Source organism: Ursus americanus, chromosome 28 (assembly GCF_024610735.1).
Source record: "Ursus americanus isolate L20-20 chromosome 28, mUrsAme1.1.p, whole genome shotgun sequence".
NCBI classification, from domain to species: domain Eukaryota; kingdom Metazoa; phylum Chordata; class Mammalia; order Carnivora; family Ursidae; genus Ursus; species Ursus americanus.
The window spans coordinates 4,014,706-4,038,105 of record NC_142154.1 but is presented as its reverse complement, the minus strand read 5'-3'; the positions used below and the strand labels follow the sequence as shown (position 1 = coordinate 4,038,105).

General features: G+C 53.1%; 1 protein-coding gene across 4 annotated transcripts in view; it reads right to left on the bottom strand.

Moving 5' to 3' along the window:
• The window catches only part of FSD2 (fibronectin type III and SPRY domain containing 2), a 53,345-nt gene that overhangs the window by 16,032 nt on the left and 13,913 nt on the right, over positions 1-23,400 (bottom strand). For all 4 annotated transcript variants that reach the window (XM_045812999.2, XM_087856596.1, XM_087856597.1 and 1 more), the window contains exons 2-12: positions 20,401-21,047; positions 20,169-20,264; positions 18,380-18,610; positions 16,234-16,256; positions 15,120-15,241; positions 12,888-13,043; positions 10,503-10,637; positions 9,688-9,838; positions 7,151-7,284; positions 4,926-5,055; positions 513-689 (exon numbers count right to left, since the gene is read on the bottom strand). In XM_045812999.2, coding sequence (XP_045668955.2) covers positions 513-689; positions 4,926-5,055; positions 7,151-7,284; positions 9,688-9,838; positions 10,503-10,637; positions 12,888-13,043; positions 15,120-15,241; positions 16,234-16,256; positions 18,380-18,610; positions 20,169-20,264; positions 20,401-20,991 — 1,946 coding nt within the window. In that variant the 5' untranslated portion in view covers positions 20,992-21,047. The remainder of the gene's footprint in view (positions 1-512; positions 690-4,925; positions 5,056-7,150; positions 7,285-9,687; positions 9,839-10,502; positions 10,638-12,887; positions 13,044-15,119; positions 15,242-16,233; positions 16,257-18,379; positions 18,611-20,168; positions 20,265-20,400; positions 21,048-23,400) is intronic.

Below are 23,400 nucleotides of genomic sequence, written 5' to 3'. Positions count from 1 at the left end.
ACCAGAATGAGCCATAACTATTAAGCCTCTGCCCCCTTACAACGACAGAATTGGGGTTTCAAATCAAACTGTATGTGTATTTAATAACACAGGTTGAACATGAAAAGTCAACACTTGGTGGTTAAGAATGCTGTCTTTGGAGCCGGGCTGCCTGGGTTTGATTCCAAGCTCTGAAAACCCATGTTGGATGGATTACCCAAATGCCGTGAGGCATACCTTTCTTATTTTTAAAATGGGATAACAGAATTGTGAGAAGTAAATAGGATAATACATCTAAGAGCGTGGAACACTGCTTGGCACAGAGCAAGCTCTTCATGAATTTTAGTTAATTTTATCCCAAAGCTGCTCTTTCTCTTCTTATCTGGACTTTAGGGAAAAGGACTAGAAAAGAGCCCTGAAATACCCTAAAATATTTTATAAAACATACTGTAGGCCTTAATTATTCCAGTGAAACCTCCTGATCTCTTCTTCCAAAGCGAATTTTCACGCTGCATGTCCAGATGTTACTTTACCTTGATGATGCGAACTTGTGCCTCATGCACCAAGACAGGCAGTTTGCTCCCAGGTCCTCCTGCTTAGGGACATCTTCAAAGGCCACACCCACCGTGTAGTCGGCAAGCTCGTCCACCTCCACCTCCCAGTAGTGGCGCCCTCGGATCGGAATTAGAGTCCCCATGACAGCAACACACCTGGGTTTAGAAAGTGGGAGAGTATGTGTGATTTGGGGGCGACCCCAGCCTGGCCGTGCCGGTGAGTGATGCCAACTGTTGGGGCCGGTCAGCGGGTGGTCTGTAAGCATGGAGAGGAGTGTTCTGAGCACCTCCTGTGTGAAGCGGCCGCCCTCAGCTCGCAGGGCTCATCTGATCGATGCTGAAGATCACAAGAGGACTATCACGCTTCTGGTGGAAAAGGCTCTGTTTGCATTTTTAACTTATTGACCTTTGGAGTAACAAAAATAAAGGTTTGGTTCACTTGTCGATAAAAAAAAAAGAAAGGGAGTGAAACCTCATGGAACTCAGCATCGTCAGGAGAACCATGTGCTCGAGGGTCAGAACCAGCTCGCGGGTCTTTGAGGTGATGCCTGTCTTGGGGGCGGCCACGGGCAGAAGACGGGGAGTCGCATCACAGAGGCAGATCCGAGAAGAGTGAAGAGCAAATTCCTCACAGCTGATCAGAATCTACCTGCAAGATGCCACCGGAACAACTGCACTTACAAAGGTCAGAGTTACGTTTTGTTTTACAAGACCGCATTCTGCAGAGAAAGGTTCTCGTGGGAAATCAGACCACATCAGTATCTCCAAAATGAATACTCACTCCACCTCCGGCAGGAAATTCCTGCATTAGCCAAACTCTAGGTGGCCCCCCCCCAATCCCTAGGCCTATTTGTTGGGCTGTCATTAAGACATGATCTCTACTCTCAAACCCCAGGTTCTATTTAGTTAATTAATTACTATGTGAAGAAAGGCAGACGGCCACCTGCAGGGCCTCGCCTGGATGTGCCTGGAGTCTTGGAAGCCCGACTACCCTAAAGTCTCCCACAAATGGACCTTCAGAGCTTGTCTGGAGGTTCTAGCAGGGGAGTGCAGCTACTCCTCTACCCCTGACCGAATGGTACTTCTATCCGGAAGGTCGTCCTCTTTGACCCTGTGTGCGGCTTTGGGAGGGATACACATGGAGCAGTGAGGGAGGAAGGGGACCCCCGCCTAGCCAGCCAGATCAGCCGCATCAACCCTGGCGATCCCTGGGGTGACAGATGTCACAGGCAGATCACCCTCACATCCTCAAACCCCAAGTTCTGAAGGCCACGCAAAGCTTGGGAAGGAGACCACACGTGAAGCCTCTCCTCTGTAACATGAAGCCGTCTCGACTCCCATGATCCAGACCCTCATCTCCACTCACCTGCTGTCTCTCATTCAGAGTGTCCCAAACAGAACTTACGCCTTCCTACCCCTCCTGCCAGCCAAACTGGGTTTTGCTTGTGGTGCGGAGGGGTATTTACTCCTCATGTTTTCTCCATTTTGGTTAACAGACTCACTATCTACCTAGTAACCCAAGGCAGCAAAGGAAGACAGGAATAATGTAGTGGTACCGGCTCAGCTTCTGGTTGAATTCTGACCCCAACCCTTACTAGCAGTGTGCCATTGGGCAAATTCCTTTACTTCTCTGTGCCTCAATTTTCTCATCTGTCAGATTGGACTGGTGATGGTTCGGACCTCACAGGCTGTCGTGATGATTCAGCGAGATCACCCATGTAAAGCACTTGGGAGTGTGTCTGGCACTTGGTCAGCGCTCCACAGATTACAGCCCCTGACCCTTCCCTCCCCCGCCTGCCCCGTAACCAGCCGGCCGCTCTCCCTGCTGTTGTTCCGTGCTGAGGATCTGCTGAGTCCGTGGGCTCCCCTCATCCGCCCTCCTGCTGATTTTGTGGGGGGGGGGCCTCCACCATCCTCTCAGGTCTCCTTGCCCCCCTCCCCCCAACTTCCCCAGCTCCCACTTCTCCGCCAGTGTGATCCTTTTGGAATGTAAATCTGACCCTGTCGCTCGCTCGCCTACTTGAATTCTCCACAACTGGAAGGGTAAGATCCAAACCTGTGTTGCACTGGAACGTGTCCATCTTTCCTGCCTCATCTTCCACCTCCCCCCGCTACGGACCCTACACCGCTGACACGCTCAACTGCTCGTAGTTCTCCAAACAGACGGACGGTCTCTCTGACTTCTGCTGTTTGTACGTGTGGAAGGCTCTTAATCGGCCTTATTGGCCTGGAGGACTCCCATTTATCCTTCCAGCCGTTCCCCGTGCAGGAAGCCTTCCTCCTTGGGGCTCCTACAATGCCTCATCCATACTGCTACTTATCTTCCGTAGGTGTGTCTCTGACACCTGCATCTCCCCCACTTGCCAGTCTGAGTCAGGTGGGCGGGGACAGTATCTTCATCTCTTTACCCCCAGCACCCAGCATAGTGTTTCACAGAGAGACTCGTAACAGGATCCTGAAATGGGACTAACTCAGCTTGGCTGGACCCCAGAAAGCCAAGAACAGAACAATAGACGGGGAGCTCTCCCCTATTTCCACGTGAGGTGCTAGACCTCCTGTGCAGGACTCGGTGGCCAAAAACTGTTCTGCAACTTTCAGTGCATCACCAAAGGGCTGGAACTGAAGGTGCTTGAGGCTCTGTCTGCCCAGGGAGCTTGCCTGTGGTTCACACGCACAGTGAAGGAGCAGTGGCCCGGTCAGAGGTGGGTGCTTTCAGGGGACCAGGTGTGAAGGGAACCCACTGCAGGAAAGCTGTATCCACGTTGTTCTTGAGAAGATCCTGTCCAAGAGAGCTTCCTGTGAGGGCCCAGGAGACCTCGGCAGACCTCGAGCTGTAGCACTGGGTGCGGGGGTTGATGGGTTGTGAGGGGCCACCGTGGGGAGGGGACTGCCAGCAGAGGGGCCTCACTGGGAACTGCCTGAGAGAGACACACACATCACACTGGTACCAGCCAGGTACCAAACGGGTTGAAAACAGGACAACAGGCCCAAAATGGAGTCCATCATACTAAGCCCCAGGTCACCAAACCAAGACAAGTCTGTTATAGCTCAGCTCCCTCAGATATGGAGTCTTAAACCAGTCAAGCAGCCATCGCCTGATGAGCACTAGTGAGGGGACGTGCCTGGTAGACCCTGTTGTCCCCTGAAGGATATTAACCTGCCACAACCACCCATTTCTTTGCCTACTATCACCTCCTTGCTCCTGCTCGCTCGGCCCATGGAAGTCTTCCACCTTGTACAGCTCCTTGGAGCTCCTCTCTGCCTGCTGGACCGAATGCTCCCCAGTTCTTCCATCAACGAATAAAGCCAATAAGATCTTTAAAATCTACTCGGTTGAATTTTTTTTAGAACACAGGTAAGACCTTTATTGCTTCCTACCCCGCTCCATGCCCCCCCACCCTGGGCTAAACGGGCAGAGGTGGGCAAGGATAAAGTCGCTTCCCACTGTACCCTGTGCACACTGACACCTACACACAGTAGGTGCTTAACACACACACAGTAGAAACGCCAGCAGGGAGCCAACATCAGAGGAAGAGCCAGCCCCGGGAGAGTCGACCCAGGCAGGGAGGCTGGGTACGGTTTGCATCAGTGGCCCTTGCGGCCCCCAGAGGAGAGCCATTTTCCTCCTTAGGAGATCGTCCTGACTGTAGATCTAACCCACCACGACCTCTTCTGTTCCTGACTGCTGGGAAGCTGAGAACCACGTTTCATGTGCAATCCTGGAAGTGGAATTCACTCCTGAATGTACCGATCTGTGTTCTTTCTCTCCCACTGCTTTGACTTTTCTATTTCAGTGGTGCGTATTTGCGCCTGAGTTCAAGTCCACTTTAAGTATTTGGAAAGAAGTAAGACATAAAGAAATGGTTTCAACGTGAATGGAGCGCTCAGGCCTGGAAACAGCTACAGATCTAGACAGACGGCGCCCATCTTTGGGGGACCGCCCCTCCCTCAGATCAGGCACTAGTGCAATCCCCGTCTTCCCCACAGACTCTGGCTCAGGCTCCATTGTGGGTTTTCATCAGTTTTAAAATAAGGTTTCACTGTATAGGGGAGGGAGCTCGGGGACCAGCCCTGGGAGACGGATGTCCTCATTTCTGCTCTCCCGCTGCCTGCCAGCGTGACCCTTGGCCTGTCTTCATGGTCGGACTCCTCCCGCTAGGCCACCCAGGGCCAACCTCCGCGGCCACACATGTGTCTTCGGCCCACACCGGCCAGACCCTTCCCCTCCACCTCCCCAGCCTCCCCGCCCCACCGGACCCCTCGGCCCCCATCCATTTCTGGGACCTCTTTCCCTCTGCAAGGTGGCATCTGTCATCCCCCACTTTCACCTGAACCACAACGAGTATTAGAGAGGTTCACAGAACGTTCCAGTGAGCGGCTGATAAAAAGTACCTGGTAAACCGTGTGTTGCTAGGGAGCGGCTCCTTCTCGGTTTTCCTTCCGCTGCGCGTGACTGTAAACCCATCTTCGGAAATGGTCAGCCAGGGATGGCGGGTGTGCTGGTTCAGGTGAAAGCAGCTGCCTGCGAAGGCGGAAACACACGGGGACCCAGCCCGTCACTGCTGCCGCCTCTCAGCAGCCTGGGCCTCTCGGGGTCCCGCCCTCCTGCCCCCCCCACAGTCTCCCACGAGCGGTTTACAAGTCTTCAGGCCTCACAATCACCCTCAGAAACAGCTGTGATCTCTCTCCCTTGTAGAAGAGAGCACGAAGCCATGGGTGGTTAAAAACTCAACCGGCAAATGACAGAACTCCAGTTTGCACCCCCAGGGCCCTTTGATTCCAGAGGCTTTGCTCTGAACCCAGAGGCTGTAAACGCCGGCTCCTCGCGGACAGGGACCTCTAACCCACCTGCCCGGGGAAACAGGAATGGAGATTCTGAATGCTCCCCCTGACAAAGGGAAGTGAAAGTCAACATTCCCATTAGGGCCCTCGGAGAGAGGGAAGACCCTCCCCCCCCCAAGCCTCCTCTCCCCACCAAACCCCTCGGTCCTCATCCATTTCTGGAACCCCTTTCCCTCTGCAAGGCGGCATCTGTCATCCCCCAAGTCATGGTTAAAACAAAGCTCAGCACAACGTGGCACAAAAGAGATTTAAGAACAAACTGTTGAGTAAAAAAATCCATCATTTGAGAGCGCAGTGACTCATTCTCCACTCCTGTGTCTTAGCCAAGTTGTTTTTCCCAAGTTCCTATCCTGTCACTTCTCTTCATCTCAAACCCGGGTTCAGGCGTCACCGTCTCAGCTCGGGACCCTCAGCCCAAGACCTGAGCTGAGATCAAGAGCCAGGCACTGGGGCGCCTGGGTGGCGCAGTCGTTAAGCGTCTGCCTTCGGCTCAGGGCGTGATCCCAGCGTTCTGGGATCGAGCCCCACATCAGGCTCCTCCGCTAAGAGCCTGCTTCTTCCTCTCCCACTCCCCCTGCTTGTGTTCCCTCTCTTGCTGGCTGTCTCTCTCTGTCAAATAAATAAATAAAATCTTAAAAAAAAAAAAAAAAAGAGCCAGGCGCTTACTGACTGAGCTGCCCAGGAACCTCTTTCACAAATAAACTCTGAAAAAAGTGGTCTGAACAAACTCAGTGGGAGACGACTGAACAACCTAGAACTGCCTTACCTTTCACTCTGTTCTCACCGGCACAGCCAGAGTCTGACATTTCAAAACACCAGCTTGGCACAGGAAGGGAGGAGGGCCAGCCAAGTAAAGGCAGGGCCGGGTGAACAGAACAGAAACACCTGAGTCCCCACGCCAGCACGAGCCCGCACCAGCTCCGGGGTCTCCAGGGGCCCCTCGGCTGGTTCCTCCCCATCCGTGTGGAAGACACACGTGGGAACTGATCACACAGCTCTCCTCCTGGCGTTGGGAAGGACGACAGTATGACACGACATCCCTCCGGGAATGCTCCCAGTCAGGGGGCGGGTCCGGCTCCCTGCTTCCTACCTGCCCGCCGCCCCATCAGCCGCCCGAGCGGGACTGGCTCTGTGGGCTCCCGGGCACGGTGACAAAGCTCAGAACCCACAGCTGAGCAGCACCGGGAAAGCAGAGTTACGGAGCGTTGCTAGTGATGTCTCTGCTTGCTCAAGACCTAGACGGGACATGACAGTATGACAGTTGTGTGACAGGAGGACGACAAGTGAGGAGGGGAGGGGAGGGTGCCGGGCTTGGTGGTGTGGGCACCCCGCAGGGCCAGACAGGGCCTAGGAAGAGGCTCAGCAGCCCGGGCCAAGCTGGGCCTGTGGGCGGGTGGGACAGTCTGGGGCTGACAGCAGACACAGGAGACCGGCCAAGGGCAACAGCTCCTGCTGGGGATAATGATGCCCTCCCAAGGGTGGCGTGCGGCCTGTGTGAGTGATGAGGCGTCTGGCCACCCAGGTCCGGGGTGACAAGCCTCTAGCCTACCTGAGGGCATGGAAAAAACCCCTGAGTTGTAATGTTTGCTCTGCCACCAAACTGCTCTATGACTTGGGCCTCCAGTCTCCTGTCTATAAAATGGGACCCCAGGGCCTTGATGTCCCCAAACCCCTTCTGGCCTGACTTGCCGTATTTTCCAGCAAAGTCATGCAGCTCTGGGCTGCCACACGGTGGCTCCCGTAGGCCCCTGGCAGCGTGTGGCCCGGGCACTTACCTGTGGTGCGGACTGTCACAGGGTCGCTCCTTGCGCTGGGGCCCCCCACGTTGAGGGCTCGCACGTAGATTGTGTAGCTCTGTCTGGGCTGCAGCTGCACCAGGGCCTCGCAGGCTGGGATGCCCACAACCGACCTAGGCAAGAAGCAGAGCTGCGGTCACCGCACGGTGGAGCCAGGCGGCCAGGCCCCAGCACCAGGCCTCCCTTCAAAGCTGGGAATTGAAACCCAGCCTCGCACTCCCGTCCAACAGTGGCACAGCCAGGAGCGTGACCTCCCAGTCCACTTTCCTCGTTCCTTTGTGACTCCTGCTGTGTGTGGACCTCTTCCCTCCGGGTTCCCCATCCTGGGGACCTAGCGCCACACCTGGCATTTAATTCTACTAGACACGAATACAGGCCCATAACTGCCACTGTCTATTCCTGCAACTGCTAGAGCCATTTCAGTTCAGGGGAAAAGAGAAGCCTCCGGGGTGACGCCCGTTTCCGGATACAACGCCCCTACCCGGCAAGGTCTGGCTGTTCAGGTCACCCTGAGGGCTGCAGCTCCAGGCCAGACGGGCACTTTCCCACTTTGTTCAATAAGTATTAACCATGAACCTTAGATTCCCGGCGCTGTAGAAAAGAGGCTCGGGGGGAAACTAACGTAGTCCCTGGCCTCACTGAGCTCACAGTCTAGATGGGAAGAGAGGCGCTCCTCAAGCCATCGCTGGAGGAAACGGAAGGTGGTAACCATGACATGGTGATGGCGTACTACAGAGTGCCCGATGCTGCAGAGGGGACTTCTGAGCTGAGCTCTGAAGAATGACTTGGGGGGCGCCTGGGTGGCTCAGTGGGTTGGGCGTCTACCTTCGGCTCGGGTCATGATCCCAGGGTCCTGGGATCGAGTCCCGCATCCGGCTCCTGCTCAGCAGGGAGGCTGCTTCTCCCTCTCCCTCTGCTGCTCCCCCTGCTTGTGCTCTCTCTCTCTCTCTCTCTCTCGCCCTCTCTCTCTGTCAAATAAATAAATAAAATCTTTAAGAAAAAAAAAAAAGAATGACTTGGAAGTCCCTGGATGAAACAGGGACAGCAGTCTCCTCCGTAGAGGAGGCACATGGCAGGAAGGAGCACAGGAAGTAGGAGAACTAAAACATGACAGTGCGGCTGGAGCCAGACAGGGGAGAGAAGCCGGTATGGCATGAACTAGCAGGAAAGGGCTAGTCTGTGCGAAGGAATTCTATCTTTTCTTCAAGATGATTAGATTTGTACTAGGCGAGCGGGCACTACCCCAGACCTAGGTCACAGGCCACACACCGTTACGGGCTGGTCCTAGGGGTCAGGTGCTCCTAATGTGTCAGCACAAATTGCAAAGGAAATCTGGATCGTTCTGGTGTCCAGAGCCACCAGGCCCCTTCTGCCCCCCTCCTGAGTACTTCTAGAACTACCTAGGTCAGCCTGATACAGCTGTGGACACATGGATTCTAATGGAACAGAGGATGTGTGGGACAGATGGCCAGGCTCCAAGCCCGGCATCCAGCAGAGAAGAACCCGTCTTCCCTACCAGTTGACACCCACCCTGCCTCCTCCATTTCTTCCGAGCCAGGTGGACACACTCCACGCCCCATAGCGGGGCATCCCCTGGACATCCTGGTTCATCCTGGCTGCCTGGCCGGGTCACTCCTCTTGTGTAAACTCCGGGGCTGCCTAGTTGTAAACCAGCGGAGCGTTCCATGTGTCCTTGGCTGCACACAGCTGCACACTCGCGGGACCCGCGGGCCGCTGGGGTTGCTGACTCCAGCCCTCACCCACCTGTGAACGCCTTCGCTCCGCCAACAGGTGTGGGCGTGAGCCTCCAGACCCTTCCACCACGGGCACAAAGTTCTTTGCACACTGAACTCTAACCTCTTTTGTTTTGCCTCATGATGCTCTCCCTCCCCTCAAATTCCAGCCGGTGGGTCTTTCGGTCCATCCAGCACCTCGAGCATTTGTTTGTTTTCTTGGGTTCTATTTGCCCCCACTCGCTGGTCAGCTCCGTAGGGGAGGGAATGTGTCTGTCTAGTCTCCCAGAGCCCAGGCACAGGACTCAGCACCGCCGAGGCCGGCAATACTTGATGAATGAATGAACGGTAAACCGTCGTCGGGCTGAGAAAGCCACCCCGAGGTTTAACCCATTTATTCACTCGTCATGCGTCTTCAGTAATAGCGTTCCAGCAACTTCTTTTTTTAAAGATTTGATTTGAGAGAGAGCACGAGCAGGGTGGGAGAGGCAGAGGGAGAGGGAGAGGGAGAAACAGACCCCCCGCTGAGCAGGGAGCCCAATGTGGGGCTCGATCCCAGGACCCTGGATCATGACCTGCGCCGCAGGCAGACGCTTAACCGACTGAGCCACCCAAGCGCCCTATGTTCCAGCAACTTCTCATGAAAACGAAGCAGCCCCAGATTAAGGTTCCCATGTGTCCCAAACTCTGACCTTCCCTCCGGACCCCATGGATTTCCTGAGCTGTGTCACCGTGTCAGGTGTCAAGGCCTCTTGCACCCAGCAAACGCCCCCCGTGACTCACTCAGTTACGCCCGACGCTTCGGGTGTTTCGGCCTGGGTCAGCTCCACCGTGTACGAGTCCACGGGATTCAGGTTTCCAGACTCCCAGCAGATGAGCGCGGCCTCTTCGCAGCTTCGTATCTCTTTGCTTTTTATAACGGGAGGGGAAGGCGCTAGGTGCAGGACAAAGGGAGAGATGAACAGCCATTCTGCTCACACCCAGCCAGTGTGCCCAGAGCCTGGCCAGACAGCACGACCACTGTCTTTGCACAAAAGAGATTCAGTGCAAGAAGAAGCAAACCAGTATCTCTGTCTCCCCAACCCCCGGCTGAATTCCCCAGTGTGATGGTATGTGGGGTCTCTGGGAGATAAGGAGCAGGACATCTCTATGACAGCGAGCCCAAAGAGCTCTGTGGCCCCTTTCTGCCGTGTGAGGTCTCCGAACCAGGAAGGCTTCTCATTAGACACTGAATATGCTGGCACCGTGACCTTGGACCCTCCAGCCTCTATAACCGTGAGCAATAAACTTCTGTCGTTTACGAGCCCCTGGGTCTGTGCTGTTCTGTGATGGCCACCCAGGCGGACCAAGACACGGGGCATCCCGCTCCCATGTTCCTCGAGCAGAAGGGGGTTGAGAGCTGCTACGGTACTGTGACTGTGCGCAGGGCTTCCCGATATTTTGAGACCAACTCTGAGCAAATGTTCCTTCCACACTAGGACTACAGATTTGGTGTTTTCAGTGAAAGAAAACTATACAGCTATCCCTGCCCTGCCAAATCGAGGGCCCTGCCACATCTAGAAAGCCATGACTCCTGCGTCCCAAGTGGGCCCCATTACCTGTCATGTACACCGCACGCTCACTGGCGGGGCTGGGGCCAGCCCTGTTCTGAGCTGTGACCCAAAATTCATACTGGGTATTTGGCACAAGATCTGTCACTGAGCAGTAGGTTTCTTTGACAGTCATTGTAAACTCTGGAAAAAAAGAAAAAAGACAAGAATTCAACTCCAAAAATAGGCCAAGTAGCTCCCCATGAGTTGTGCTGACTCTCCCTGTAGCAGGTAACAAAACTGGCCGCAAACCCCTCCCATCCCTGGAGGTGCACTCCTCCGCAATGTGGTTCGGTTTTCCCTCCATCCCTTGGTGGGCTCAGCCGTGGGACTTGCTGTGGCCAACGGGACAGCAGCAAGCAGGATGCTGGCAGGGGCTCAGGAAAAGCCAGCGCACAGGGGCTTGTCTTCTTGCTGCTGGGAACACGTCCAGTTCCGTGTGAACCAGCCTGAGCCAGCTCCTGGACAATGAGACCAGATGCCATCCAAGTCATCCCATCCATCGCAGCCGTGTCCCCAGATCAGTAAGGAGGCCATCCCCGACCATCCAGCCCGACCCAAGCTGGCCCAGACCAGAAGGATAGCCAGCCAGCTCACAGAATTAGATGAAATAACAAATGTTTGTCATTTTAAGCATCAAGTTGTGTATATATGTGTGTGGTGGGGTGGGGTAGGGTATTGTTACACAGCAAAAGCTAACTGATACACCTTCCAGCCTCCTGGAAGGCAGCGATAACTCACGAATCCACCGTCTGACAACAGTTCCTTTATTACAAAGTGGCCTGTTTAAAAGATCTTCACAGATTTGCCAGGACACAGCCCACACACACTGGCTTCTTCCGTGAGTCTGCCAGGAGTAGCAACGGAGTGGATTCATGACAAGAGCTGGGCTTAATCAGCTCTGGCTTCTTGGTCCCTGACCTCCCTTCTAAAATCTTCCTCTCTCCCCACTGTGTCCTCTCACCCTCACTGTCTGCTCCCCTTATTCTGACCTCCCTCAGCATCACTTAAACTTACCTTTCCTAAGAATTCCCCTTCCTGGTATGATGCCAAGTGAAATAAGTCAATCAGAGAAAGACAATTATCATATGATCTCACTCATATGTAGAATTTAAGAAACAAAACAGAGGATCACAGGGGAAGGGAGGGAAAAATAAAACAAGATGAAATCAGAGAGGGAGACAAACCATAAGAGACTCTTGAATCAGGGAAATAAACTGAGGGTTGCTGGAGGGGAGAGGGGAGTGGGGATGGGGTCACTGGGTGATGGACATTAAGGAGGGCATGTGATGGAATGAGCACGGGGTGTTATAGGCAACTGATGAATCCTTGAACTCTACCTCTGAAAGTAATAATACAGTATATGTTAATTAATTGAATTTAAATTAAAAAAGAATTCCCCTTCTTTCCTGGTCCCTGGGCAGAAAAACCGTCCTTGCTTTCAGCACCTAGAACCCTCCACCTGCCTGGCCTGGTACAAGGAGCACAGCTCTGTGCCAGGTGCCTGCAGACTTGACTCTTGTCCTGCTTCTGCCAACACCCAATGTGTCCCCACAGACAGCTCGTTTCCCCCCGGGGTCTCTGTCTCCACGTCCATAAAGTGGAAATCCCCAAGGCCCTCTCCCCCAACCTCACTCTGCCTCCATGCACACAGGACAGGCCCTGCCAGGCTAGCCTTGGTTCTCTGATTCCTCCAGGGGCTCAGCTGGGGCTCCTCTACTGTCTGACCCTCTCTTCTCAACAGATAAATGGCTTATCTGCTATGTGGGGCGGGGGGAGCAGCTACCCCAGGCCTAGCCCCATACCAGCCAGCTCCATTTCCCCAGGAAGAGGATGGGCCGCTCACAGTGGAGGTGAGGGTCCGTTCCCAGGAATCTGCTCAACCTGGGGACGTGGGTCTGACAGCAGTGGCCCGTCCAAGCTGCAGAGGCCCCCTCACCCCTCACAGGGGGGTGCAGGCTACCCTTCCGGTCTCTACCAACACAGGGTTGCTCTGAGAAGAGCCAGCCAACCCTCCCGTCGCATGCTAGGCCCATTAGAACCCAGACAGCCCAGCTGGGCCTCCTCAAGGTAGGACGTCCCCACCCTTCCTGCACACAGTGCAGCCAGGGACTCATCCCAGTGGCAACACTGACCTGATAGCTCTGTCTACACTCCAGACACCTTAGCCTGGTCTTGTGACTCTCTCCAGCCAACTTGCCTTTCTCGCCCTTTCTGCCATGCTCCCCTGCCTGCATCAGCTCTCTAGGTAGTTCCCAGATCATGACGGCTCCAAGGAGCTGGATGCGCCGATTCACCCACCTCTGCCCTTCTGACTGCTGGGAAGGCAGGGCCCTGGCCTCTGAAGGCCCTCAGCCATTGCAGAGCACGAGTGTGCTCTTGGCAGAGCCTCACCTGCTTGGTCCTTCCCAGGCGAGCTGTCCTGCACTGGCCGGTAGGACAGCTGATAGCTCTCCACGGTGTCATCGGAGTACAGACTCCAGCACACTCGGACGGAGGACCCCGTGGCAGAGTTGGGGGCCTGGGGGTTTATCACTGGAGCAGAAGGAGCTAGACAAGGAAAAGGGAGAGGAACAAACACAAGTGAGGAGGCTGACGTAGACGTGTGGGATGGGAGTGGCCCCGGTCACAGAACTACTGGTCCCCTGGCCCATCTACGGGCTTTGGAGGTGGAAGCGGCAGCCCAGGTTGGACAAGGTCAGGAAGGTCAACCCTCCCAAACTTGAACCTGCGAGCAACTACCAGCTTGTCCATTCCTGCTCTGGAAAACCCACACAAGTGTGGGGGCGGAGGGCTCAGTGACAGGGACTAGGGCTGGGGTGTGGTCTGCCAGACCTGCCTTAGGTCTGGGTCCTTTGACCCCTTCCACGCCATGCAAAGAGGCAAGACAGCCAGGACCACAGTGGTGTGGCTACAGCCCTGAAGTGAGCCATGGAGGGAGAGAAGTCTTTGACAGGGAAGCTCTGCTTTCTTTAGGGACCCATCCAACAGCCACGTCTTCGTTATAACGAGAGAAGACTGGGTTGGGTGCCATTGTGCTTTTGAGAACCACTGTCTTTAGAGTCCATCTACTGAGTCAATTTGTTTATTCTCTGCAGGTTAGGACTTCTGCCTCCCTACTCCCCCGACTCACACATAACTAGGAGACACTCCTGGTTTTTCCTCCCTGACTCTTCTCCCACGGCAGCACCTCCCTCCAACCCGGGCTTGGTGCAACAACCTTCACTTCTGATTTTGACACTGCTCAGTCCGGGTAAGAGCACAACCAAACTCCAAGGAGTTTACTTAGCCACAGCTCAGCCCTTCCTCTCTGGAAAGTCCTAACATGACAAAGGAGGGGAGGAAGAGAAAGAACCCGTATCCCCAACTGACCAAGTTCGGGAGGGACAGCAGATGTCCTTCTATACCCTGCAAGGAACAGCCCCGCAGCAAGAAGAGCAGGAGCTGCAGTGAGAAGGGGGGCGGCCCGGGGCTTGGGACCCGCTCGGGAGGCTCCATGCAGGCAGGAGGGGGATGGTCTGCACGGAACCTGGACTAGGGGGGGAGGTGTCCGCGTGTCTCAAGCACTGACTTGAGTGACAGTGCCTGTCCTTCCAAATTCCGGGGCCTGAATATTTGGGCAGCACCATCCCTAGAAGGGGAAGGGATCATCCCATAGACGTCATAGCTCAGTGAAATCACTGCTTGAGCCATGAGTCTAAGAATGGCCTCCAAGTTTTATAATTAAGGATGTCCATTACAGTGTGGTTTCTAGGGAAAAAACCTAGAAACATCCCAGCATCCAATCCAGTTGAGGATTAAATAAACAAACAAAGGTATAGACCCACTAAAACGATGTCATAGAAGACCTTATCGGTGCAAGAAAATATTAACCATAATTGGTTTGATTAAAAAACAAGGTTACAAAACAGAATAATTCCCTTTTTATTTTAAAAAATCTGGGTAAAGGAAAAACCTAAAATGATATATACAACATTTTGACAATGGAGTTGGGTGCTGGTGAGAAAGAGAAGGTGAGCAGTCAAAACAAAAACAGCTGAATTACAGTATTATTGTTAGAAATAAGTAATCGCAACAATATGTTTAAGAGTTATCTTGTACCATGTAACGTGTTATACATATATCACCTCACGTAACTCTCACCGTATCGCCGGGAGGCATTATGATGTTCATTTTGCGGAAAAGGAAACCAAGACTCAGAGAAGTTAGGCAAGTTGTCCAGAGTCACACAGCTAGGAAGTGGCAGGCCTGGGACTCTCACCAGCTCCATGGGATTCTGGAGCTCATCTCCTAGCCACTGTGCTACTCAAGTGAATAAAATTCAGGCTACTTACTTGGAGTAACTCAGGCAGGCGAACAGGTGTTTATGAATCTGGACAGGCTATAAACAAAAGGTATTTCAAGGCTGCCCGGGGCCTGATGTTGGCTCCCTGGAAAGTGAGGTAGGCACTTATCCCGGGGGAGGTCAGCCTCTGCTGTCCCCCTTACAAGCCATAAAGATGTGAAATTAGAGTGAAAGAATACTTGCTTCTAAATCTTTATGATTTTTTTAGCCATCACAATGGCTAACTCAAAGCTCAGGGAACTGGAACTTTGTGCGGGGTGTACACACAGGTGAATGCGCACCTGGGATGGTGTTAATGGAGCCCATTAGCTGTTCCACATCAGAGAAGTCCAGAGTCTGGTCTTCAAAGTCAGGCTGTGTAGAGATCTCCACATCTGTTTCTGTATTCAAGAACTTCCCAAGTCTGTTGGTATAAACAGACACACCAATGAGGATGAAGGGACACACTCCTTAGGGTGGGTCTACTGCGCTGGGTCACTAGCAATACACGAGAAGGGCCTCTTTGCTGAATTTTTACTTCTTTATTTTAACATGCTGCTGGTTGCCTTGGGCTATCTGCTTTCGTGACTGACCCAGGACATCTCCAGTGGGGATGGGTGGGACTGATCTGTGCGTCGGAGGGGAGGGGAAGGGAGGGGGTTCAGCTGGGGGCATGCACAGGTGCTGATCTGGAAGTTCCCATCCCCACGTCACCGCAGGCCCCAAGATGTACAGACTCTGAGGTTTCTTTTCCATGGGGCCAAGCATACTCAACCTGCTGACGGTGGATGGGGGCTCTGAGTGCTCTTGACCCTGGCAGTCACAGGGTTTGTGAGTGGCAGGGGCAGAATCTGAAACCGGGTCTGTCCTTTGCCAGAACCTGTTCTTTTAACCCTTATGTTATCAAGCTTCACCATTCATGTTGCTTTACAGACATTGTCTCATTTAATTCCCATAAAACTATTCCTGTCTGCAGATAAGGAAGGTGGGTCCTAGGCTGGCTGGCCTTGCCCAGGGTCATGGGCAGGGGGGTAGCAGGATTTGAACTCCTGTCTGACTCCACGATGTGCATACTTTCTGCAGTGCATAGTCTGGGTTCTGGCACAGCTAGGGGATGCTAGGGACACTGGATCCTGGTTCCTCCTGGTGAACGGAGGGGCTCATGGAGGAGACCCGACCACGCGTTTGCTGGCTGGGCCTCGCCATACACTCCCTTCCAGCCCTGGGATCCTGAGATTCAATACTAGTGGGTCCTTGTGACCCCCATCTTCCCTCCAAAGCCAGTGCTATTTGATCTTAGGGGCAGACACGAAAGCTGAAACCGGGACCATATACCCAAGGGGAACTGAGTCTATTTGGAAAACTAGAGGAAAAAGGAACAGAAGAAGAAAATATGTTTCAGTACAAAAGTATTACCTGTCAGCCATAGCCACGGCATCCTAAAAAGGAGGAGGAAAAGGAGAAAATATCAAACTGATTTTGGAAACAAATTTCTTGCTTGCGTATAACACCCAGTGCTCCATGCAATACGTGCCCTCCTTACTACCCATCACCGGCCTATCCCATTCCCCCACCCCCTCCCCTCTGAAACCCTGTTTGTTTCCCAGAGTCCATAGTGTCTCGTGGTTCATTCCCCCTTCTGTTTACCCCCCCTTCATTTTTCTCTTCCTTCTCCTACTGATCTCCCTGCTATTCCTTATGTTCCACAAATGAGTGAAACCATATGATAATTGTTTTTCTCTGCTTGACTTATTTCACTTAGCATTATCTCCTCCAGTCCCGTCCATGTTGCTGCAAATGTTGGGTAATCATTCTCTCTGATGGCTGAGTAATATTCCATTGTATATATGGACCACATCTTTATCCATTCGTCTGTTGAAGGGCATCTCGGCTCCTTCCACAATTTAGCTATTGTGGACAATGCTGCTATGAACATTGGGGTCATATGGCCCTTCTCTTCACTACATCTGTGTCTCTGGGGTAAATACCCAGTAGTGCAACTGCTGGATCATAGGGTAGCTCTAGTTTTAACTTTCTGAGGAACCTCCACACGGTTTTCCAGAGTGGCTGTATCAACTTGCATTCCCACCAACAGTGTAAGAGGGATCCCCTTTCTCCACATCCTCTCCAACATTTGTTGTTTTTTGCCTTGTCGATTTTTGCCATTCTAACTGGCATAAGGTGGTATCTCAGTGTGGTTTTGACTTGAATTTCCCTGATGGCTAAGCACTGGCTGTTACACGCAAACAATGAATCATGGACACTACGTCAAAACCTAATGATGTACTGTATGGTCACTAACATATCATAATAAAAAATAATAAAAATTTCTTTTTCGAACTATATAATGATATAAACACATTTTAAAACTTGGAAATGAGGAAAAAGAAAAGCGGCAGCCATGCCCCCCACTCTAACGAGACCCCCCCCGCCGAGGCCCACGCTCTGGCTCCGAACTGGACTGGGCGTGAGCACCCGGGGAACTGGACTCGGCGTGAGCACCCGGGGAACTGGACTCAGCATGAGCACCCGGGGAACTGGACTCGGCGTGAGCACCCGGGGAACAGATGCTCTTCCGCACGGCCGGCCTGAGACCGCGTGACAGCTCCTTGAAGGGGAACGCCATTGTCTACGAAGCCGTCCCTCTGCTAGCGGACACTTCATCTGTTTCCGAGGCTTCATCGCCACAGATATCAGTGAGGACGCTCTCGCACACACCGCGTTCCGCACATCGGGATCACGTCTCAGATTCAGCGATACTGTGAGACCAGTGGGTCACGAGGTCTGCGTCTCGGGGGTTCTCACGGTGCCTGCCGACTTGCCTTCCAGCTTCTGTCGCGGGCCCCTTGCCCCGAGCAGGAGCACCAGCAGGGCAGGAGCGGGAAGGAAGTGCTGCTGGCTTGGAGGGGCGGCCACGGGGCCCGGGGTCAGGGTGAGGCCGTATTTGGCAACTGGGAAGCTCTGGCAGCTGAAGGCCCCTCCCTCACAACCCCGACACCACAACGACCCGAGAGTCCTGTGGGACCTTGTGAAGAAAGGGGACCCCACCTCTGACCGAGGCTGAAATTCCCATCGCCTGGCGGCATGGGGCCTTGAGGTCAGAGTTAACTGGATTTCGAGGAAATTAAAAAATGGATTTATTTTTTTTGCATGTTTGAATTTATAAAGATTTAAAATTGCTCCCCTTGTAACTGGAGAGTGAGAGGTGGCTTTTAGCCTGGACAAGCTCCTCCCCGGGGCTCCAAGAGGCCACCTGAGGTGATGAGAAAACTCTCAGAGCGCTGAGTTGCTCGGCTCCCGGCGACGGGATGGGTCTCTGGGAGAGAGGAACTGAGGCTGGTGGAGGCCTGAGCAACGGCGGAGGGAAGGGGTGAGCCAGCCTCTCACGGCAAAGCTGCGCGGAGACATGCGTGACCAACTCGTCATCATGAACATCCAGGAACCAAATGGAGGCTGACCGCAGAGGTCAACAGTAACACCTCCAGGCAGAGAAGAGACACTCTAACCTGCCCCAGCCATACTGTCACGTGGGTTCATGATCTCGTGTCACCTCATGACTGACCTTGATGAAGTCAACCTTCTCCTCATGGCACATCTCCTCTATGGTTTCCATGAGTTCCTTACAGGTGTCGAGGTTTTCCCCACAGCTGACAAGCTGTCCATACAAGGCTTCCAACTTTGCTTTCTTTTTCTCCCCTAGAGCTTGTATCTTTTCTTCATATTTCTGAGCGAGTGTTTCCAAGATCTCGTTGTAATGTGACTCAAAGTTCTGTTCTTGTCTTCCGAAGTTCTCCTGTAAGAGGGGTTGACCTCAGCCATCATCTCAGTGAATGTGGTGTGTCGGCTGCAGAGCCATTGGGGGCATGGAAATGTATCCAGCCAGAGATGTTTAATCACCTTCCCTGGGTCTTATCACCTCTTGCCACGATGCTGGGGTGGGTGCAGTGGGAGCTAGGACCAGGAGTCTGCGGCTAGAACCCCTGGGATAATCTCAATGAGGAGCATGGCTTTCTCTCCTGGCAGCATTTTGCACCCCTCCCCCCTCCCCCCTCGCCCCTCCCCCCTCCCCCCACGCCACCCCACCTCTGCTGTGGCCGCTGCATCCTTGGAAGATGGTCAGTGAGGAGTCAGCCTGCCACTGCATCCTTGGACCTTAACACGGAGATGTTTGCCCTGGGATATGCCCACTAGCTTTCCCTCCTGAGCCCCGAACATCTCGCAACACTCACCTCTGCACCCTGATGCTCGCATCACACAAACACCAGAATCACACAAATCCTCACATCCGCTAAGAGAACAATGACAGGGAAGGGGAGGGAGGGTTGTGGCCAGATGGCACTGTCTAGTAGACGAGGACGCACAGGAGGACAGAGGAAGGCTCGCAGCAGTATTAGCCCTGGGGCACAGCAGATGAGTCCTATTCACTCAAGCCTGCCAACTACCGGGCCTCTCACTTAGGCTGGAAGGCCAAGCGAGCTCTGCGGCTTCTGACTGATGCCAGCCTCACAGACAACAGAAACACTTCCAAAGAAGAGGCTCTTACGAATGACTCGGGGAACAGTTGTCGAGCATCTTCTAAGCGCACAAGACTTGCTCACGATGGCACCGGTGCTGGTGTGAAAGGGAAAACTCAGAGTCCTCACTGGGGGTGACTGCCTTTGATCTGACAGAGAGCTGCCAGTGCGGGTGTAGGGAGTTCTGTCCAGGGGGCTGCACACGTCTCCCTCCTACCACTACCTTACGCTCGTGCCTTCCCTGTGCCCTGCATCGGGGATTAGTGCAATAGTCCCCCTCCCTCGTAAGTTCCAGCTTCATGGGAGAGGGGCCTGGGACTGAGCTAATTCATATGAGGTGCTCCCGCGGATACAGTCCGAGGCTGTATTTATTCACAGAAGCAGAGCATCCGCAGGGAGAGAAGGGGGTGGAGAGTCCCCTGATCTCGGTCCTGGCGAACCTTAGCTGGATGGTGAGGCTGAGTGCCGGCAACACCGCGGTGCACCGTATACCTAACAGGCTCACCCAGGGGACTGTGACATGTCAGTGACGGACATGGATGGGTATGGATCTTACGAGACACAGATAACAGCTGGGGACTCGAACAAGGAAGGATGGGTGTCTTGCAACGCCTGGTCAAGGCTGGGCCACGCAAGAGCCCCACCCTGCAGCAGGGCTGAGGCTAGAAAGACAGAGGGGAGCTTCCCGTTCAGGAGAGAACGCGGACAGGCAATGGTCCTCTGGGAGGGTGTAGTCAGGGCAGATTCTCTCACACCTGTCCCAGCCGCTGACCCGGGGAACCTGTGGCTGGGGTGTGGGTCTGACGTGTGTGACGGGTTCACCACGCCTGCTCTTACCTCCACCGTGATGAAAACTTCCTCCAAGTGATTTGCAAAATTCTCCATCTCGATAATCTGCTTTTCCAGTTTGAACATGTTTTTGTGGATTTCATCCTAGCGAACAGAGGAACCCAAGGAGACGTTAGCACACTTCTCTCTCTTCTGTAGAGGGCCTTTGACGCTCATTCCCTGCCTGCCTACCTGAGACGTGCACGCACTACCCACAGAACGACCGAGGACACCTGCTTACCTTGGCGCTCTCCAGTGCCTTGCTCAGTGGGGTCACCTCGTGCTCTCTGTGTTCGTCAGAAACCTCCACCGCCCTTACTGGAGCTTTGCAAGTGACGCAGAAGGCCAGGGCGGCTTCGTCCTCGTCCTCCTCCTCGGGGATGACGTAGCACTCGTATTCCTCGCTGGCTCGGCCATGCGCGTACCTGTAGGCCTCTCGCAGCTCCCGGCTGGGGCCGGCGGCGCCCCAGCCCGCATAGCCGTGGTCCTCGGCCTCGACCCCCAGTCGCCAGTCCCTCTGCGCCCCGGCCGCCAGCCGCGGCCGATGGTCCAAAACCTCCATGTGGGGCGCGTTTCCGTCCGCGAGCTCGGCGCCCCACTCGCCAGCACCTCCGAGCGCGTACAAATGGACAAGCTCGTCCACCTCCTCCTCCAGGTCCCTCTGGGCCTTACCTGGGGCCGCCCCCCCGGGCTCGCCGCTCATCTCGGCGTGCACGTCTCTTCCCGTCCGCGTGTGTTCTTCTGGGAAGAGGTCCAGCCGGTCTTCGGAGTCATACAGATCCATGGGGTAGAAGTGGAAGTCCGGGGGAGCCCCCGCGGCCTCCTGGTCCATGGCGCCTCTGCACCTGCCGAGTTCCTCCCACGCGGCTCCTACAGGGCGTCCGGGGCCTAGGACACACGAAGAGGGAGGAAGCCCGTTTATGAGGCCACCCCAGTGAATGGTCATTGCATTGGGCTCCACTCACTCACAATTAAAAAAAAAAAACAACATCATCTGAGCAGCTCCGCTGTGGTTTTACTTTGAGCCATCTACAAAGAGAGGTTTACTTTCTCCAGGGAGGGGCTTTCTAAGCTTAAAGGGGACCAGAAATGACCAGAGAAATGTCACTAGGTTCCTCTCCATTAAAACAGAGGACAAATAATGGGAAGTGTCTCAGGCAAGTATTACTAAACAAATAGTATACATTGATAGAAAAACTAAGATCTCAATAAATTAGTGTGCAAGGACAATTCACTAAGTAATCACTTGTGCAAAAGCGTCTGGGAAATGGTGCATCCTTATGAGTAACAGAGAACCAATAAGTAAGATGCCACTTTGCCTTTCCAGTAAGCAGATATTTGAGAGGATAAGAAGGTTCCCCACGCCTGGGTAGGGTACAGCCAAGTGGGTACTCTCCCATACTTCGGGTTGGAAGGTACACTAGCCCCACCTTCCTGGAGAGCAAACTGAATAACGTGGATCAGGAGCCTTAAAGATGTTCCCACTCTTTAAGCTAGTAATCCCCATCAGGACCCTGAAGGGAAATATCCAGTGCAGGGGGAGACTGTTCCTATACAAAAATATCCATCACAGATTTTTTTGGGGGGGGAGGGAGCCCAACTCGGGGCTCGATCTCACAACTCTGAGATCATGACCTGAGCCAAAATCAAGAGTCGGACACTCAACTGACTTAGCCATCCAGGTGCCCACAAAAATTTTAATGACAGCAAACAAACAAACAAACAAACAAACAAACAACAAATTGTAAAGCCCTAATGATTAGGAGAACAGTTAAGTACACTAGGATATGCGTGCTCCATAGAATATAATGCAGACTTTAAGATATTAGGAAGAGCAAATGATGACTTGGAAAAGACTTACAGCATGATGTTAAGTAAAATAAACAGAATACTCATTATACAGAGACTATGATGTTTACTCTTTAATGGAGGTACATAAATTCTAGAAAGAAATAATAAATGGTAGAAGTAAATACAACAAAGGAGCAGCTATTACTTACTGAGCACTTTTACTGTGTGCTTTTTCTGTGCTCAGCGGTTTATAGGCATACCCCTGTGTGGTAGGCACTGCAATTATCCCCATTCTGCAGATGACAAAACTGTGGCTGGGATGGGGTATTTGGAGCAGGGTTGTATGGTGAGGAAGTCGCTGTGCTGGGATTTGAACCTTAGTCTGTGTGGTGGGCATGAGACTGCACCTGACAGATGTCCAGCTACAGGGAGCTTAGGTGACCAGCTGTTCGGCTGCGCTCTGAAAGCCGTCATCACATCGCATGGAGGACACACTTCCCACGGGCATCTCCGTCCAATGACAGAGTACACCAGGGCTGCGAAAGCAGATCCATTTCTGCTTGACACAGAACTCCTCTGATGGCGGATTTTGGCTGGAGGACTCCTGGACAGCCTTCCCAAACCTTCCTTAGGGTGCAAGGCACACTGGGGTGACTCCTCCACACCATCCTTCCCTCCCTCACATGCGGCCGGAGTTGCATCACGGGCTGACAGCTCTCTCAGCCTCTCCTATCTTCCTCCCCATTTTATCTCAGACCAGGGCTTCCCCTACTAAAACCCTGGTGTATCGAATCCTGTTTGGTGCCTGCTTCTTGCAGGACCTGGATCACACAGTCTGTTGGACTCCAAAGTCCCTGCTTTCTTCTTGGCACATAACTGCCATTATGTTAGATTACTTTTTATAATAGTTTTACTGATACAGAATTGACATACCATACAATTCTCCTGTCAGAAGAGTATAATTCAAGAGTTTTTAGTATATTCACGAAAACGAGCAACAATTACCACAGTCCATTTTAGACCATTTTCATCCCGTCACAAAGAAACTCTGTACTCTTCAGCTATCACCACCCACATTCCCTCCTTTCCACCAGCTCTGAGCAACCATTAATCCACTTTCTGTCTCTGTTGATTTATAAATGGAATCATATAATATACTGGATTCATATAATAGAATCATCTATTTGGAATCATATAATATACTGTCTTTTGTAACTGGCTTCTTTCATAGCATAATGTTTTCAAGATTTGTCCGTGTCACGGCATGTGTCAGCACTCATTGCTTTGTAGAGCTAGATAATATTCCATTGTACGGGTATACTGTATTTTATTTATCCATTTATCAGCTAATTGGCATATTTCCCTTTTTTTAAAGATTTCTTTATTTGAGAGCGAGAGAGAGTGTGTGGCAGGAAGAGGCAGAGGGCAGAAGGAGACAGAAACTTCAGCA